Source organism: Molothrus aeneus, chromosome 3 (assembly GCF_037042795.1).
Source record: "Molothrus aeneus isolate 106 chromosome 3, BPBGC_Maene_1.0, whole genome shotgun sequence".
NCBI lineage: Eukaryota > Metazoa > Chordata > Aves > Passeriformes > Icteridae > Molothrus > Molothrus aeneus.
In genome coordinates, this window is record NC_089648.1 from 69,068,201 (window position 1) to 69,088,868 (window position 20,668).

The window sequence follows — 20,668 nt, forward strand, 5'->3', positions numbered from 1 at the left end:
AGCTCCGCCCGCAGGGCTGCCCCGGGCTGACCCGCGGGCACGCCGGCGTGGGGACGGATTTACGGGATCGGTGCGGCCGCGGCCGGGGTCTCGGGAACAGCCGGGCGATCTCTCCGCCGGCCCGGCCGGAGCCCGGCTCTGCCTGGGGATGACCCGGATCCCCCCGGTTTTGTCGCAGCCTGGCGGCGGCGGGACGCGAGTGGCGGGTGGGTGTTGGGAAGGCGCGCGGGGGGATGCGGGACCGTGTGCCCGCGCGCGGCCACGTGCTCGCCGCCACCTGCCGTGGGCACGCGGCCCCCGCCGCCGCCTCCCCCGCGCGCGCACGTGCGCGGCCCGCCGCCCGACTCTCCACGCGAGACCGCGCGGAGCGGCCCGGCCGCGCAAAGGCCGGGGAGGGCGGCGGGGGGAGCGCGTTTTCCGCGCGGCGGCGGCCGCCGGCAGCGAGCGCGCCCCGTCCCCGCCGGTCCCCGGCCCCGTCACGCGGGGCCGTGTCCCTGAGCGGCGTCGGCCCCACCTGCGGGCGCGGGGTCCCGGCGAGGGCGTGTCGCGGGGCGGGCGCGTGGCACCCCCGGCGGCGGGGCCTCTGCCCGCGCGGCACCGAGTGGGCGGCGGGGCGCGCGCGGCGCGGGGGCGCGCGGGGTCTCCAGTGGGAACCGCGCGCGTTCCCAGTGGCAGCGCCGGGGAGGGCGGGGGGTGGGGAGCCAGGGGACGGGGGAGGAGCGGGCCGCTCTCCCCCCCCCACCCCTGCTCCCTCCCTCCCCTGCCCCTGCCCCGGGGCGGCGGGTGGCGCTGGCCGCGGCGGGTCGGGGCTCGGTGTCCTTGTGCGGAAATGACACACGGTCCCGTCACGTCACGCGAGAGCGCAGCGCGCGGACCCTCGCACACAAAGAGCGGGGGGGAAGCGCGGGCTCCAGCGGCGGCCGCTCCAGCCGCCCCCGCCGCCCCGGGGCTCCCGTGGCCCCGCGCGGAGCAGAGGTAAGTCTCGCCGCCGCCGCTGGTGGGGACGGGCGCCGTTCCACGCACCCCACGGCGAGCGGGGAGCGCCGCCCCGGCGGGTGGGGGAAGAACGGGGAGGGGGGGGGCCGAGCGGGGGAGGCGCGGGGCCGGCCCCTCCCCCGGCCGCCCGCGGGCCGGGGCCGCGCGGGCGGGGGTCTCTTTGTTCGCCGCTCCGAGCGGCGCTGCGGCGGCGCGGGTCGCCCGCGCCCGGCCCGGGTGCCTCCATCCGCGGGGCTGGGGGAGGGGGACAACGGGGAGCCGGTGGGGGGGGCAGAGGAACGGTCACGCCGCCGTCACCTCCAGCCTCACCTTAACCCCTTCCCCCTCCTCCCCCGCGCGCCGGCCACATAGATCCGCCCGGGCAGGGTTCGGACCGGAAGCACCAACCGCCGCCTCCGCCTCGGGCTCGTGGGTCTGACCGCGGAAGCGGCCGCGGCCGCGCCGCGTGCGGGGCGCGCGGGGCGTCCCCCGCCGCAGCGCCCGCCCCCGGGCGGGGCCTCGCGCCGCCGCCGCCGCGCGCGCCGCTCCCACGTGGCGGCCGCTCCGCCGGCCCTCGGTAGGCGCGGGGGGAGCCCCGGCCGCGCCCGTCCCCGCCACGGGCCCGCCCGGGCACCGCCCCGGGGCTCCGCGGGGCCACGCGTGCCCCGGGAACCAGCGCCGGGGTCAGGGTCCCGCCTGTCCTATCATACACGGCGGGAGGAGCGGCGGGCGGGTGGTTGCGCTGGAATTCGTGTCGGTCCTCGCTGAGTCGCGCTCTGAGGGGCCCGGTGAAGGGCACTGCGGGGGAACGGGCCGCCCCTGGTCCGACCGTCTCCCGCCAGGTCACCCGCGGCTTCCCCTGCCCTGATCAGCCGCAGCCTCCGCCCGGATCACGCTCTCCGCCCCTGCCCCGATCACCGCCCGCTTCCCCGGCCCTGATCACCCGCTGCCTCTACCCTACTTTTCCCTGCGGTGTGTCCACACAGCCCTTTGTAAATAGAAGGGAACAAACTCTGAACCAGCAGAATGCGAGCCGGCCGCAGGCCAACAGCCATGTGACGGCTCCCACATAGCGTTGACGCAGTCCCAGAGTTTTTTTGGGTTGAAGTGTGAGTAGGGTTTGTCGCTGCCACCTATAAACACAGTATATATGCCTGACCCATGGGGCAGAGACATCTAACCAGGGAGAGAGAAACCTTTTCCCTGTTTCCAACTTTATTGATTTACATCTCGTAAAACAAATAATCACCCATGTATGTTCATACATACTTCTTATCTCCTGCTAAATCAAACTCAGTATTGGACCAACTGAGTTTTTATCTTTGCTAAGTATTTTCATAGGTTAGGTACGTTCAGTGGATAAAAATAAACAGAAGGTAAATGAAGTTTGGAGGAGAATTCAAACTGCACAAAGTTCAGGTGGAACAGTATTTTAAAATAAAAGCAGAGTGAGAGGGGAGAGAGGAAAACAAAATGTTTTTAATAGACCAGTGGAAAACACGTGGTTGAAGAAAAGACAAATTCATGCATTACTGCTGGAAATAAACCAGGTTAGTGTTTTGCTGACCCCTGCAAGATTAAATTGCTGTTTGGTAAAAGTACAGAGGACAGATTGAGAAAACTTCAGTTTTAGGCAAATTGTGAGAAAACTGAGAAGAGTGATTTTGGTTTGTTGAGTTGTTTTTTTTGGTTGGTTTTTTTTTGTTTGTTTGTTTGTTTGATTGGTTTTTTAGGGGTTTTTGTTGTTTTTTTTTTTTTTTTTTTAATCTGCATATTTAACTTAATTAAAATGAAATATGAAAGACCCAAATTAAGAGCATAACCTCTTAGTCCTACCGAAAAAACACCTTTGTTGCAGGCTGGCTTCAGTGGAGATTTGAGGCTTCATGTCCTGCTCCAGGACAGCAAAGGAGGTTTTCAAAATATAAAAGTATAGGGATTTTTATTCTCCATAAGAGTAGTGCTTCCAACGACATCTGCTGGTTCCTTAAAATCTTTTTCTTCGTAGTTTTAGAACTTACTATTCATGTATTCGTAGTAAAAATGCTTGTAATGTTGGAATATTGTTTTCTACAGTACTTAGTTTTACAAGGGTCAGTACTGGATATCAAGAACAAATTATATTGAGAAACAAGTCTGCAGCACCCTATTACCTCAAAATGAATAGAACAGAAAGCATTTGCTTTTAGTATTTCATATGCTGTCTACTTGCATTTTTCTCTTTGCTCAGTTAAATGAAGCAACATTCAGATCTCAGTTTCTTTAAGATGGGTGGTCAGTTTCAAATAACTCTCCTGGTTTTTGTTTGGTAGTGTTTTTTTATTAAGGTGATTTCAGGTATTGGACTTCTTTGACCCTCTGCTTCTTCAAAATTTATAAGGCCTTGTCAAAATTATGTAAAATTTGTTGTCAAATCACTGGCCCATAGACCTGAACAAAAGGCAAACATTGCCTTTAAGAAATACATTTTCCAGCTCTGTCTTGGAGTGGTATTTCTGTCTAATTTAGTTGAATTGAATTTGAGTTGCATTGTATTTTACAAATCGGAGGAATAAAATCTACCCTGAGGATAATTGCAATATTGAAATTATTGAACCCAGTGCTACAGCTAGGAAATGAAAGATGCAGATTACTTGGCACCCAAAGCAGAACACAGAACTCGCAGTTCTCTAGGTTTGCTTCTCAGCCCAGCAGGAGAGCCTTCCAAGAGACAGCCTGGAGAGCAGCATGCACCCTGAACAGGAGGCAGCTCCTGGGCAGCCTGAGCAGAGGGCACACGCCTCCTGTCCTTTTTGACTCTGGGACGGTAGGGCTGGGTGTTGAGAACTGTTATTTCCTCTCATTATTTCCAACTGTTCTATAGGAATCAGTCTTCTAAATCATCACGAGGGACGGAGTTCCACACCATTGCCAGACACTTGGAGCAGCCCTCTGCTCATCTGCTGTGTGGAATGGGACTGCTTCCACCTACCCACACCAGCTTTCAAGGCTCTGGACTTCCCATGGGAAGCTTTGGTTACTTTCTGTGGTTCACCCAGTGCATGTTAGGAAATATAGGCAGAGAGCAGGGAGCAGGACAGACACTTGAGTGTTTGCCCAGATTAATTGATTAATCATTGTCAATTGCTGAGAAGGAATATATGTACAGTGCTTTTGATTGGCTCTGGGTAAATCATACTCTAGTTACCTAGCGTAATACCATTGCAATTCAGTGATCAAGTCCTGTTACATGATGGTATGTGTAAGAGGAGGTGCTAATTTTGGCTGTTAAACAGCAGGTGAATGTACATGTCTTATAAAATTTAGCTAGTGTCATCTCCTTAAAAGATCAGCTTTTTTTTTTTGTGTTCCTCATTTATTTAACTTTATTAGGATACCTATGCTGTAAGAGGGGTGTTGTATCTTTCACTGCATGCTGAAAGCTAAGGAAACAGAGCAGTTTATTCTGCATATGTTATCAAACACGTATTTAATGTTACTAACAAACATGTATGTCTTAACATTTGCCCAAAATGTAGAAGAACAGTTGATGTCTTCAGAGACAGTGCTCAAGAACACTTTTCATTATGAGCTGAGTTTTATATATGAAGCAATGTACCACCATGAGGCTTTAAAGGGAATAAACTTAATACACAATGTCTCAATCCCTGTTTTTTTTAATAACATTCTTGTAGCCAATAATGAAGAATTAGGGACATTCCTGCCAACCTACATGAAGAAGCTAAAATACTTAGTGGGACGATGTGCATCCAAGAAGCAACTTCTACATTTTTACCATGCATTAGTGAATTGAACAATACAATGTTATGTAAGGAGTTAAATTCTAAACAGCAAGCTTCTATAAAAGTGATAATCATTATTGTTATTATTTAATATCTTGTTTAAGGTAGTGATTAATTTTCATTTATGATTAGTATTAACAAGTGTGATGAAATCCAAGTCACTTTCCACATGCAGCATGTGTACAGTTTTATAGTTTCCTGTGGTTTTCACACTATTTTTTTTTCATTTGTCAGAACTTAGTATGTAAGTTATGGGAGTTCAGAGAGTACAGAGTTATTTTAGTTACAAACAGCAGGACAGCAGTATTTTTTTCTGGTGGAATTTTTTCATTCCATTTTTAAGTCAGGATGTGAAAGTGATCAGTCAGGCTTTCTTTAAGAATGATTGCAAAGGCAGAGAATTACCTTCATCTTACATGATTAGCAGGATCTTTTCTCCCTGTATTGTGCTTTTATAATGATCAAAATCATAAGAGGGGTCGGGAAAGCATCCTTCAAGGCAAACACACGAGTAATTGTTAGGTGGTAAACAGGAGGAGGAGAATGCACATTATGGGAAGAAATAACTTATGAATCAGTTTGGATTCAGTTTTGTGTATCAATAACTACATACACCTTGTGCTACTTTGAAGTAGCAATATGCATTATAATAGATGATATGAAACTGAAATACATTCCGAGTATGAGTTGCAATTTCTTCCCTTACTCATAAAATCTGTTGTACCAGTGCTTTAAATCTTTAAAGCTTCAGTGCATATTTTGGGTAGGTGCATTTTTGGTAGGTGGTTCACATGTTCTGTTCTATGTGCAAAAGCACAGAGAAACATTCCAAAACCTTGTTTTTGAGGTGTTCTTCCATGCTTTGGAGCTCCCAGCACTGCCCTATGCTTTGAGCTTCTCTGTTAACCATGGGTAACACCATTTCAATGTGGAATGTCATTACCAAAATGATACAACAGTGCAGTTAAGTGTCATGACCTGGTACATTTTTGGAATAGAGGCAGATGTCTAAGCAAGAGTAATCAAAGTGGGCAGTGTTAAGTCCCTTCATTGAACTGCCTTGTTCATTGCGTAGTCTGATGAGAAGGGAGAGCAGAATCTATGGGAAGGGAATTTGTCCAGTAGTGACAGACAAGGTGTTCCAGGACTCCCCTTCGTTCCCTACTCCCTTGGATTTGGCTGTTGACATAGGTGTAGGTGGTTGGTTTGGAATCTGTCTTCCAGAGGGTTCACCAGAAAACAGGATGCAGTGCAGCATCTGTCTGTATCCCAGTGAGATAAAGCTGCCAAGGCTGGTTGCTCTGCCAGTCACAGTTGCAGGCGTGGGTTCCCAACTTCAGCACAGAGTGTTCACTCTTTCCTAGAACTTGCTAACAGCTGTCCTCTAGATAGCATTGAGTAATTATTAGGCTGAGGATGATAAGTATATTTATCTTCCGTTTTGAAAAAAATACATATAAGATTGAAATATGTTTTGTGTACTCAACATGACAAGGAACAACTGTTGGATGTTTGCTTTACTGTATGTATTTCTCACTCAATTGCTTTTTGCAGTATTTTGCCCCAAGATCTTTTAGACTTTTTTTTTCATTCCAGCTTTGCTTAATCTCACAGTCTGGGCTAGAATGCTACCTCGAAACAGACTTTGACAGTGCTACCTCTTTTATAGAGGAAGTAATTATTATTAGTAAGAACTGATGCACAGCAAACAATATTTTAGCAAATATGAAATGTTTTATCTTTAGTGGACTTGAAACAATCAACAAAATTGTTGTTAATCTTACATATACAGGGATGGATGCACAGACACGCTCAGAAACAGATACAGGCTTTTCCCCTTTCCATAAATCCTAATTTCCTGTGGAAGCAATGATGCCATTGCTATGTTGGTGCCTCTCTGATGGCTCACTAGTCACCCGTGGGTCCACTGTGACCCAAATTTAAAGCGAGATGGTGGAATAAATAAGGTATCATTGAACAGTTGAATCAAGCCAGTTGCTTGCTGGTATGAGGAGAGATTTTAATTCCTCCTTTCCAGCTCAAACCTTGTGCATACTCCTGAGCTGGGCCCTTTACTTCTGAATTACAAGGAAAGTGACCCAGGAAAAAAAGAAGTGAGTTGATTTCTGACAGTTTATCAAGATGGAAGGTTAAGGTGGGCACCCATGCTTGACAAAGGGAGCAGGTGGGGCTGCAAGGCAGGAAATCAAAGGGACAATTGAATCCCATCTCTTAACAGAAGCTGTTATATGTTTGATGTGCTTCATTTTCTCAATACCAGAGTTCTTACAAATCTCACAAAGAAGACAGGAAACTAGATAAGGAAAGAGATTATTACTAGGGCTCCCAAAAATGAAAAAAAAAAAAAAAAGAAGTTCATGCTTTTTTTTGACACCAAAGATCTCAGGTATGGAACACAGTCTTCTTAGGCTTCATTGTTTCTGACACTGATTTTCACTGTTCACTTTTAATTGTATTCTGGCAGTTTTCGGATAAAAAACCTCAAAAGTTAACACTGTATTTCAAATTTGTGAAACAATGTTTTAACTCAGTGTTATTTGACCTGAATTCAAGGTAGCTTTGGCCTGCCTAATGTTGTTTCCTTCAGAAAGTTAACTGTTGCTTTGCTTTAATTTTCACTTTTTTCCAGTATTAAAGAGTGGTTTTTCAGGTACTCATTTATCTTTTCCTTTTAGTTTGATTTTTTTCTCTGATAGGAATTCTTCTAAAGAATTCTTCCCATTTTAATAATAGTAATAGCAGGAATTAGAAAGAAAATAAAATTCCTAAATATTCCTTCCTAAATATTTGTTTCATCCACTGCCACCTTTTAATCTTCTCTTCTGCCTTTCTGGTTAACATTTTTTACTGTTTTGCTCCAATGAAGCAGTCTAGGATTATATGAAAAATCATTTTGATCTCCATTTTAAAATGTTCTGTAGTGGTATTGATAGATTTGCTTACTGTCACCTCAGGCTCTCACAAAAAGATTGTGTGTCACACTCCCTGAGCACTGACATGTGTTGGTCTTGTACCACAGCCCTTAGAGCCACGCCTAGTGCAGCATGGAAAAGTGCAAGGAAGATCCAGGCAGTAACTATCAATGTATGTGGGATATCAGGGCAAAATATGAACTGTTAGTACAATGGGATTTTCTTAAGGTCCAGGAGGGCTTTTTGATGGTGCTGTGAGAAGGAGACTGCTGTAGGATTTTTCATGAAGAGCTGTAGTGGCTTGGTCTAAATCTCTAAATACTGTTGAGTTAATAAGACCGGGTATTAACCCATGTCAGGGTTTATCAGGTGGTTTAGAAGTTGGTGCAGGCCACTTAGCTTCACCCTGTTACGTTTAGAGAGTTTGCAGAAGTTTAAGTGACAGGTACTGTTAGGCTTGCATAATTGATATATGGATCAATTCACAAATCAATACAAGTCCTGAAATAGGGAATTATGGTGGGTAAAAGGATAAGCTATCTGAGGGGTTTGTAGTAGCTCTGCATCCGAGAGAGATTTATTTTTGTACGTGATGATGAAGACAATCTCATTTTATCCCCTTGAGGATGCCCTTTACAAGGCTGTGTATAGGGGCCATGTGGAAGATCAGCGCATCAAAGAGTATCTTGGCTTCAAGGGTGGCCCAGTATAAGCTGATTTTATAAATCTGTGCATCTTTTGTTTGGGTGCCACCTATTGTAAATTCTACAAAATCTAATCCAGAATGGAACCTCATAGTTACCATTACAGCCATCAATGGCCTACAAATTGAAATTCATATCTACACAGCATTCAAGTGTTTACAGAGTTTTTAAAAAGTGTTTTGACAAGTTAAAAAAAAAAAAATCAGCATTATTCAGGAGAGAGATACAGACTATTTTTCCCTCCACAACAGATTCTCTGTCTTTCTCTCCCCATCTTTCTTATCAATTTCATTTTAATTCCCACTCCTGGGCTATGTGTACACTTTTGATTGACTGGTTTTATTGACTTCCACTTGTAAAGCAATAATTTTCTGGGGCCAGATAAGCATAATGCTCCGTGTAGAGGAGCATGAGCAGAGCGTGACCGTTTGCCAGTCACCCGCTCTCCAGTTGAGAGTGTCAGTTTGCAGCTGCGTGCCCTGAAAGGGTCAGTGATATCTGACCAAGTTGTTTGCTTTGTAGATCTCCAAAGATTTAGAATATCTTTTAGGAACATGTACAGAGATTGATATTTGCCCCCAAGTAACTTGCAAAATTAGTTTCCAAGTAAACAGAAATACAGATGAGTTTTTCACGTGAGAAGTAACACTAAAATCATGCTAGCATAATACATATATTTGCTTTTCCCTACAAAAACCACATTATTTAGAGGCTGACAGAGAAAAAGGACTTAGTGTAGATGTATGTGCATTGTTCTGCTGGAATTGATGCAATTTATACCAAAAGATGAAAGATTTTAAAATAAAAACTTACTCCAGGATGTATGTTACTATTAATGATGAGTTTTCTTTCTGTGATAACTTTGTGTCAACCACAAGGACAATATGAACACATTTGACTGTAATAATAGTGATTTTGTACAGGGCGAAGACTTTAATACAATTAACTTCCATTTATATGCTGCCAAGATACTACAGAGAAGGTTTGAATGAGTTTTACGTTTGTCTGTACCAGAAAAAGAGTTTAAAATAGTTCCCTACCTGCTGTGTGTTATCAGCAATATAGCTTGCCTGTTGAGGGGTCTGTAGATGGCCATGAAGGTTATTGAAAATAACTAGTTATTACAAACATACAGACTGGAAAGGCTGGGAGTCATTTGTGGGCTGTTAACTCAATACTTCTAGATGAAAAGTAATTACAAGAGGAGATGTAGATATTCTCTGATTCCAGAAGATGCTGATATTTATTTTTGTGGTTTTGTTTTGTTCTTTAGTGAGATAGAAGATGAATTCAGCTGAAATCACTGATGATGATGAAGGTAAAATATTATACTTTGTATAATTTTTGATCAGGCAGAAATACTTGTTGATTTAAAGTATTTGCCACCTAATAGAGAATGCAGTTGGATCAAGACAAATTACACTAATGTTTTTTTTTAAGTTATCTAAAATGGGGCATTATCTTTGTTAGTCATTATTATTTCTGCTCTACATCCTTCCTCCCCTCCAAAAAATCCTCCTGTAATACTTTAGATTATTCTTTGGACAAGAAGATGTCATTTATTGGAAAACGGAATGATTTGACTTTGAGGTGGCCCCAATATACACTTACCATAGAAGTAATAAATATAATGAAGTTCTTCAAAACACATATTCATAAAAAGAAACAAATCACAGAACATTATACTAAGGATGTCATGGTTTTCTGGAGAGGGTGCTTTATCTTTCTAAACATTCTCTTTTTTCAGTAAAAATTCCTAAAAAAAATGTGAAAGTAGAAACAGAAAATGAAGATGAAGCTCTAGACTGCTCAGTAACTTCCAGATCTGCTGAGAAACACTCACTGGATGGTGCAGTGACTTGCCTACAGGATTCCATCAAACGGAAACAGAGCTCCCTTGGCTGTGATGGGTCAGGAGGCCAGCAGGATGCCTTACCCAGCGTGAAGAAGAGACGCTTTACACAAGAGGTGACTGCTACACACATGACTGTGATTTTTTTGGTTCATATTTCCTAGGCTAAATTCTCTGCTGCTTTAAGTAGAATGCAAGTCTTTTAACTAAATTTGCATTGGTAATGAGTTTGTTGCAAATGTGGCTAATCTTAAGCTAGTTTGCACACAGCTGGGTATTCTCTAAATAACATGGAAGTGATCATATTTATGAAATACACTTAATAGTTATGGAATAATTCATTTATGTGAATTATATTTTTGTTGTTCAGCAGATAACATAGGAAGGGGCAGTGACTTGGAGTAACTGGGCATGACTGATTACAATCCCTCTCCTGTCACACAGTCCCTCAGCTTGATCCTGAGTGGTAGAATCAGGGCTGTAATTCTTTCTTCTGTGACAAAGATTTAATGTCAGTAAGACCAGTATAAGTTACTGTATTATTGGAAGGATAAAAATGCAGGGATGCAGAAGATTTCAGTCACATCAAGATGGAATGTATTACAGCATCTGGTGTGGCATCCCAGCTTGGGACAATCCAGATGTTTCTCTAGCCAGTGAAGGAGATGCCCAGTCTTTTCCATTATCCTGATCTTGTGCTTCACCTCTCTAAGCAATGGTGGATTTTAATTAATCTCTTCTGAAATTGAGCTAGTTTCTTTTTTGTCCTTGTTCTTTCAGTAGGGAGTGCAATGATCATCTTTTCTGAGAAAAATCTTCTGCATGTGGGAAAATTCATGTGATGTTGTCCACTCTCAGTCCTTCCCTTCCAAGATTAAAATTTTCTTTTTTTCAGCTCTTCTTCAGGAGTCACCTTATATTTTTGTTGTTCCGTTTGAGAGTCCAGGAAGACTAGTGTCCAGTGTTAGATAGTAACATCCACCTGCCACCCTCTAGAGCAGTATAATGACCTCCTGTTTTTCACACTCAGCACTTTATTAAAATAACCTCGATTCAAATTCATCCTCTTTTGAATAACTTCAGGCCCTGGGTTATATTTAGTTTGTGACCTATCCTAATGCACGTATCCTTTTCTGCTCTTCTGCTACCTAGCCACTTATTCCATGTTTTATTTGCACATTTCATGTCTTCTTTATAGCCATAGTTCTCTGTGATTCTTTTTCTTGACTATCATCTCTCTGACTTCTTACGGCTGCTTTTTTTCCCCTGAATGCCTGTGGTAGGTAGGTTTTAATCTTATTACACGGTTTCTTTCTTTTCCTTTCTCTTTTTCTTTTTACAATTGTTTTCCTTACATTCAGATTCTTAAAAGAGCTTTATAATGGTCTCTGAATGTGCTTGCTTTGCATTTTCCTGTTTGCCATTAATAAATTTTAAAGTTTAATTTGAATTTAATTATAACTTTGGATTTATAATATCAGAAGTTGACCCGGTAATAATATGAAAATTCATTCTTGGCTGACCCCATTGAATCAGCATGTTTAGTTAAATAACCAACCAGAAATAGTCCTCAATCTTAACAGAATTTTTTAAGTTAATTACTTCTCTAGTACCAATATTCTGTTTTAATTGATGACTCTATTAACTATTTCTATTTAAACAGTGGAAAAATCTTAATTATTCTAAAGTATGTTGTGCTTGTATATCTTTACTGCATGTCATATAGACATCTATCTATGATATAAACAGAGCTGTACTTCTTTGGGGCTGGTAATTGTATTACTAAATTACTTTTTATCTGAAGACTTAGCTTTTTTTTTTTTAAATTTTGAGTGCCACTTCATAATCAGGAATTAATTTTCCCTGATTTTCTTTAAAAAAACAATGTGTAGAAGATTGTAAGTTTAAAAAAGTTATGTGCAGGACTTTTCCATATTCTTATGTGTCTGAAAGAATCTATATTTCTTGCCTATGTATTTATTTATTCTTTACTCCTGTGCTTGAATATTATGCACTGTATTCTTAGAGATATTTAGACTTTGTTTATTAAGCATAACAAAGGTCATAAATGGACTTGAGCATTGAGCAGAACAATAACTAAACAACTTTTAAAACTTGGCTTAGGATTCCAAGAGAGTGTGTGAAAAGACTATTTTACAATTTCTTGTATTGGTCGATGTTTTGCAAAATACTACACTTTGCAAATGTTCATAAAATGTTTAAAACATAAACACTTGCTGTGCAACTGTAGTATAAAAAGCAGCACTGTCTTACATTGAGTCTCATAGAACAATATCTTTGCTTCTTTTTTGATAGTACTTTAGAACTGATGATCTTAAATGGGTGCAGTATTATCTGAAATTCATGGATGTTTAAAGATCAGTGTTACAGAAAACTAATTAGTTAAATTGGACAATTTACAAAAGCCATGTATTTATGGTGATGATAGTGCTGTTCCCAGATGGAAACCATAGACAAGATAATTAAAAGCAAAAGAAAAGAAAATGAGAATGCATCTGAACTAAAATATCCTTAAATATTTTTAAGGCCCAAATGTTTTGTCATCTGCTAGGAGAACACTGGCTATATGTTTCTGAAATGCAAATATTCTGAAATGCAAATCCATCCCGCAGCCAGATCCAGGCACTGGGAGCTGCATTAGTGAAGGAAGAAGTTCAGCTGCTATCATAGTGAAGATCTGCTGTAGTTCTTAGCATGAGCTCCAGAGCACTGTGTCCAAAACTGAGACTGCAAACTTTAATGATCTTACTGTCAAAATAATGAATTAATGTTCTTTAATACACATTCTAATATTGATTTGGCCTGACTGTGTGTGAGGTGCACATCAATAGAAGTTACCCTTATATTGCCAAGTTTTATTATTAATTAATTAGGGAAAATAAACAGCAGGAGGTGAAATGAGAACTGACAGATACCTGGTGGCCCGTGGCAAGCTATTTAGCAGCAAGGTATTATAGTAGTAGAGAAGGAATTGAAAGAGGCATATGCTGTTTTTGAAGGAATATTTGGTATATTCCCAGTTAACAGGAGTGTTAATGAAAGAGCAACTCAGGTGGTAGGTCTCACTGGTTGTGTAAGAAAAGTTTTGTTTTGTTCTTTAGATATAAAATAGTAAAAAGCTTTGTAATTCAGTTTGTGTGCCTAACTGGGGAGCAGTATTGTGCACATTGTCAGTGGAGATTTTCATGGCCTGCTTTTAGGTGATGTCTATGTAGAGCTCTGTTACTACCTGGAACTTCCTCTGTTTCTTCACTGACAAGTACAGGTGGTGTATGACAACTTCAGTTCCAGCTTAGGAGCCTGCAGTTTGGTGGGGGCAATGTGGATTTCAGTTTGCTCACAGTTCAGTCGCTGTTCTGGCTTTATTATGAGTGGGACTGGAGTGGGAAGTCTTCTAACTGGGACCTGGAAACCAAGTGTCCTAGGCACCATAACAGCCAGGGATTCTGCACACTGAAATGCATCTCCTTGGCATTACATTTTTGTTTGATCATCTCTCAGCTTTGGATGTGCAAACACAAGGTTTTGTATGTAGGGTAATGTGATGTGAGAGCAGAACTTGGAAACAGCTTCAGTTTAATTGTATGCTGGTTTCTAAACTTGGAGTGGAAGCCAGCTTGTTCTTTCTGAGTCTCCTTTGAGTATACATTGCATTAGAAATTAAAAAATAATTAGATTCAATTTGTCACTGCAGTAAGCAGATGCCAAGTATGAGTACACATAGGGACCACATTGATTTCATGACTTACAGTTCTGTTTCTTAAGAAAGAAACCTTAATTCAAATTCCTCACTGTAGGACATAATGGGGCCTTAACTAGAATTTCAAATTTCTTGTGGCTCTCAGCTCTGACCTGAAGTCTGCGTTTCATTTGTTTTAATACTTGAATGCAAATTCTGTAGTGTTTTATCTAATTCATGTTCTACAGAACAATTCAAGAAAATTGTTTCAGTATAGAAACATCTACAAATCTGTGTTTTCTCATGTTTGAATTCTTTATGTTGGATCTTGGTTCTGTTTTATCTGTATCTGTATTCTTAACTTTTAAGAATTATTTGCAATATCTATGTGTTTGTGGAAAAAACCCCAAATCAAGCCCTGCATATCTACTGTGAGATGATGAAAATGTTTGGTTCCAATTTCAAGCAATGAGGAATAAATACAAATAATTGAGAACATTGAGTCCTCAAGAATTCATTACTAGTTTTATATAATTTATAAATTATATAAATTTCTATTGTTTAAATAATTTAGAAAGTTAGAAATCCATGAGTCTAAACTTCCTTGTCTTTCAAAAATAAAGAAATCTTCTGTTAGGCTTCCTTTAAAAAAAGATATTGTACCAAGGTACTTTCCACTTTTTTATTATTTAAATAGAATACCTTTTAAAAATCAATAAATTTCTAGGATTTGTTTAGTACTTCTGCACCATTATAAAGAATTTTTTAAAACCTGTATATAAACCTTTCACATCAGAAAAAAAAGAGAATAAGCATATTTTTTGTTGTTTTTAGCCTTCGTGACATTTTCAAAAGCTAACCTAAAGAGAGTGCTGGAATGTTAAATGCAGTTGTTGGAGGCAATGGCAAGGTCACAGGACTAGGAGTCAGAAAATCTAGATGCTATTCTTGGCTCTGTTGCTGACTTGTTGCCACCCAAATTCTTGACAGCCCAAGATCCTCATATCCAAGGTGAAGCCTAATGATACTTAATTTGGGGGAGTAATTAGAGCTCTGTGGGTAGAGAGTACCAAGAATTATTATTGCATTTCTATTCCATGGGGAAAGCTATGAGCCAAAAAAAGGAAAACAAAAAGGAAACCTAAATAATTCTTTACTGTATTTTTATTTTTCCCAGTGAAATTATTAATTTTTATTGTTTAACACAAGTCCCCTGCAGAAAATTTGACTTTGCATATTTATGTAACAATGCCTGCTTAAGGAGCACATATTTATAGCTAATATTTTTAAGGGAGTGTTACTAATACAATATTTGTTCATTTGAAGGGTTCCCTTTCAAACATGAGGAACAGAGATGCTGGCTCACCCACTCAGGTAAATGCAGAGCAGCCAAGCAAGAGCAAGAATTCTAATGTAACATGGCTCTGTGAAGAAGAATCCTTCAGTGACATAATCACTCCATCTTATAAAAAACCTCTCTATGGCATCTCACACAAAATCACAGAGAAGAAGAACCCACCAGGAGCAGAGCAGTTTGCTTCTTACGAGTTGTTTGAAAAAATCAACCCCAGCAGTCCCTCACAAATTCGGACTTTGAACGATCAACGCAAAAGAGACTCAGCCATTGCAGTAGCGGCAGCCACAGCAGATTCAGAATCAAATATATATTCTTTGATACAGAAAATGTTTTACACCTTGAACACACTCAACACCAATATGACTCAGCTTCACAGTAAAGTTGACCTCTTGTCTCTGGAGGTTAGCAGAATTAAAAAGCAAGTCAGTCCAGCAGAGTCTGTTGCTGACTTCAAGCCTCCCCCGGAGTACCAGCTGACTTCTACGGAACTCAAACAAATCATGGATCAAAGCACATCGGGCGGGGACCTGGCTTGCCGGTTGCTCGTGCAGCTCTTCCCAGAGCTCTTCAGTGACGATGAGTTTGGCAGGAGCTGCAGTGCATGTGGCTTTCTCAACAAAAGGAAACTTGAATCTCTTCATCTGCAGCTTATTCGTAACTATGTGGAAGTTTGTTATCCTTCTGTGAAGAATACAGCTGTGTGGCAGTTGGAGTGTTTGCCTCAAGTCAATGATTTTTTCAATAGATTTTGGGCTCAAAGGGAAATGGAAAACAGTCAGCAGAATGTGCAATCATCCAGTTTTTATGAGACTGAGCAGGTCGAATCCTCTCATTTTATGGAGGATAAAGAGCAGGAAGAAGCTTTGTCCTTGGACAGGAGTAATGTCATTGCCTCAGATTACATGCTGGATGCTCAGGATCTCAATGAATTTTTAGATGAAGCTTCTTCACCAGGAGAGTTTTCTGTTTTTTTGTTACATAGACTGTTTCCAGAACTCTTTGACCACAGAAAATTAGCTGAAAGGTACAGCTGCTTTGGAGACTCTGGAAAACAACTGCTGGATCCTCATCGGCTTCAAATAATCCGTAGGTACACTGAAATTTACTTTCCAGACGTGCAAGAAGAAGAAGCCTGGTTGCAGCAGTGTGTTCAGCGAATAAATGATGAGCTTGAAAGTACGTATATGGATGGAAGTGAATGTGACCAGATGAGAGATGACTGTTACGATTCTTCTAGTTTACCAGATGATGTATCAATCATAAAAGTGGAAGACAGTTTTGAATATGAAAAGCCTGGCAGACGGTCCAAAAAAATTTGGCTTGTACCCATAGATTTTGACAAACTTGACTTTCCCCCTCCTGATTTTGATGTCCCTGTCCCGGATTACCTGTTGAACAAAGAACAGATTAAAAGCATATATGAAAGCAGTCTTTCCATAGGCAACTTTGCTTCCCGATTGCTTGTTCTCCTATTTCCTGAACTATTTACTCATGAAAACTTACGGAAGCAATACAACTGTAGCGGATCTTTAGGCAAGAAACAGCTTGACCCCACTAGAATTAAATTAATTCGACATTATGTGCAGATACTGTACCCCAGAGCAAAGAATGACAGAGTGTGGACATTAGAGTTTGTTGGGAAGCTTGACGAGAGGTGTCGACGAAGAGACACGGAGCAAAGGCGCTCGTACCAACAGCAACGGAAAATCCACGTGCCAGGGCCCGACAGGAGGGAATTTCTCACCTATGCAATAAACCCTGAGAGATTTCGGGAAGAATTTGAAGGGCCGCCACTGCCACCGGAAAGAAGCAGCAAGGATTTTTGCAAGATACCACTTGATGAACTTGTTGTTCCTAATCCAGACTTCCCTGTGCCTTCTCTGTATTTGCTGTCTGACAAGGAGATAAGAGAGATAGTGCAGCAGAGCCTGTCAGTCGGCAACTTTGCTGCCAGGCTTCTTGTAAGACTCTTCCCTGAACTCTTTACTCCGGAGAATCTGAGACTGCAGTACAACCATTCAGGTGCTTGTAATAAAAAACAGCTTGATCCCATCAGACTGAGACTGATCCGTCATTACGTGGAGGCAGTTTATCCTGTGGAGAAAATGGAAGAGGTGTGGCATTATGAATGTATACCGAGCATCGATGAAAGGTGCCGGCGTCCTAACAGAAAAAAGTGTGATATACTGAAAAAAGCTAAGAAAGCAAAAAAAGTGACAGGTTCTTTAAACTGCTAAGACTTTGACCACTAAATTATTGTCAAGAGTATGCTTTGGTTTAGACCGAAGGGCCTGTTGGGAGCTGAGGGTTCTCAGCACCTGGGACAGTCAGGCCCTAAATTTGTTGCGTTTCAGTGTGTGTGTTGCATTTCTGTTGGCACCGCAGCAGTGGGAAGTGGCTGACTACATTTGTACATGGGTAAAGACCATCAGTGACAGCTATCAATGACTCGCTAAGAGCATGATATTCACTGGTGCAAATACATGTATTGAAACTATTGCTCCACTCCCCATTTCTGCATCTTCTTTTTCTATCACTTTCTAATAATAAAGAATTTTTTTTTATGGTTGTGCTCTTCAAGAGCAGTTTTTCATTATACCATTATAAACAGTATTTTTAATTAATTCAGATTTTGAAATGTGTAGACTAATTTAAATTTGAATGTGCCATTTTCATTGGAAATCATTGGAATATTAGACTTTGCTTTTACAGTAACTTCAGCTTCACACTTGTTTTGTTCTTCATGATATTGAGGTACTGGAGTTATAATACTGTGTCAAAGAGTGGGTCAGAGTGGTGTCATTTGCATTTTTGACTGTTACATTGGTTTTATTTCTAAAATCAAGAATTTCTGTTGAAGAATTGAGACGTGAGCATAGACACTGTGGGAATGGGTTTTTGGTTTTTTTTGCATTGACACCACAAGCCTGATCCTGCCCCCATGAGTTCTGTTATTGTTTTGTCCAGTGTAACTGCTGGAGTGACTGAGGATTGCTTGTCTTGGGTAAAGCCACCAAACCAGACCCAAGCCTATACCCATGGAATATCTTCCCATCATCTGCTTGCCACCCTGTTTGTAAAATAGCAGAAGCAACAGCAACATCAAAAAGACCTGAAACAAGGACTTAAAAAATTTTAGACCCTACTTTCTATCAAAATCATGATTCCAAAGGTTTCCAGTGTTGATATTGAATTGCATATATAAAAAGTATGTGCAAAGATTGGTTTTGTGGTGAAATCCAGTGTTTCAGGGTCCCAGCATATGAGCTGTGGTAATGTAACTTCCTCTTTCCATGAGTGCAGCAGCATCTGAATATTTGGGTGTCGGGATACGGAACTCCCTCACTTTGCCAAATTGTTTTAGTGTAATTAGTAGCTATTTGGAGACATAACTGTGTATGTATAACTTAGGTTCATATGGTCAAGTTTGCATCATTAATATCTTCAAATGTAACAAAGACCATCCAGAACCCAACATGAATTTGCTGTATGACTTGTCACTGGAGAGTGCTGCTTTAAAACTAGTTTTCTCTTTTTAAAAAAAATAATACTGATAGAAATGGTGAGGGAGAGTCAATTATGGATTCTTAATACAGTAAAGACAGTGGTTGCCTACAGAGCATCACTGGAACACACCTTGGAGCAATTGATGTTCTCTGTGGTCCTTTTCTGTTGTTTACTTAGATGGGTCATAGCAAATTTTAAGTCAGTTCCAATGTAATTTTCTATTTTAGCATTTGTAAGGAAGTACAAAATATTTGATATTTTTACTTCAGATTTTTAGAATATCTTGTTCGTAGACTCATATTGATCCCTTTAAAAGGAAAACAGAATGGTTTTTCCTGATGGCAAGAACTAGTACATGTATTGTGTTAAACTGGGAGTAAATCATAGTTAGTAGCATTTGCTCATTTTGCCCATATGCTAGAAACATTCTCAGAGAATGTCTGAAAAACAGTCATGAATGTACTAAACAACACAATGGTACTGTTTATATCCATTTAAATGTTTCCTGTTGGTTTAAGTAATAGCAGACCATACTCAAAATGGATATCAGAGCAAATACGGCTATAATAAATCGAAATCATTTTACCAAAGATAAAGAACTGATACCACAATGTCTGCATGTGTTCATTTTAGTGCATAAATTTGTCAAATTGAATGTATCAAAAACCAAGACTCTCTTGTCATTGTATGTTACCTAGAAACTCTGTGAAATTTTTTTATGTGCACTTTTATAGGATATATAAAGTAACAGAAGATCTTAACAGCTGTTTAATTTGTAGTTGCAAATGGCTGGCCAAAAGGTAAGAAATACAATTTTATTTTCTTATCCTAATGTCATATGTTTCACCACTTAGTGATGTCAAAGCTCCCAGAAGAATTCAATATATATTGAACTTTTTTACAAGGGATAGATGTTAGTAGCTAGCATGCAAGTTTGAGACATACTGGCTTTTACTGTAGATGCTAATATTAAGTAAAAAAATCAGTCAATTGATATTATCTAAAAAGTAGTGAAAAAAACAATTTGACAACTTTGATCATAAAAATGATAATTTTTGAAACTGGGTATAAAAATATTTTTGTTGTGGGTTTTTTTCTCTTTTTATTGCTGTGTACATTCCTTTTGTCCAACTCTTTACAACCCTTTCATGATTTGCTTGATTGTATGATTTATAACTGATATCAAGAAAATACAGACATATAAATAGTGGCATAGTTCACTAACACAAGCTCTTGCAGTGCATCTGAAGAACAGCCACTTCATCCGGTTGGTCAGTCTTGTAAATATATTAAAGGTATATTATTTTCATACAAGAGGAATGTTGTCTGGTGATTGTTCAGGTACAAGCAAGATTATTTTCCTATAAAGTCTCTTACTAAGGTCTGAGATAACCTTAGGTAGCTGGACAAATACATAAAGGAAAACACCCCAGTTTGCTGCAGCCATTTAAAAAGATTTTTCTGTCTTTCAGACTTCTTCTGTTTAAAAGAATAAACTTAAAATTTTGGAAGTGAAACTGTGATAGGAGGGTTGCTAGATATTGAAGTATTGGGTGCATAGGTAGCCATGCACACTGACTTCCTATGGATGAGAGTTACTTTCTACCTACCCAGTTAAGGTGGGTATCGAGTGTCTCTACTTGTTACAGGGTAACTATATCAGCTTTCAGTAAGTATTGAATTGCCCATTTCTAAGCTTTCTAAAAGAAACAGTGTAGTATTATTATTTATTTTTGCATCTTATGCATTTTCTACAACTTAAACATTTCCTTAGAGGTTCTGTAAAAAATACAAAACAGCACATAAAAGGGAGGTGACGTATACATCAGTTTATTGCCTGTTAAGTGTATTCAAGTGA

At 41.1% G+C, this 20,668-nt stretch overlaps 1 protein-coding gene across 1 annotated transcript; it reads left to right on the forward strand.

Annotated features, from left to right (window-relative positions):
* Positions 1–847: 847 nt before the first annotated feature.
* BEND3 (BEN domain containing 3) lies at positions 848–20,124 on the forward strand. Its single transcript, XM_066547142.1, has 4 exons — positions 848–975; positions 9,668–9,712; positions 10,142–10,362; positions 15,273–20,124. Exons 2-4 carry the CDS (start codon positions 9,679–9,681, stop codon positions 17,538–17,540), a joined length of 2,523 nt encoding a protein of 840 aa, XP_066403239.1. The 5' UTR covers positions 848–975; positions 9,668–9,678; the 3' UTR covers positions 17,541–20,124.
* Positions 20,125–20,668: the final 544 nt, after the last annotated feature.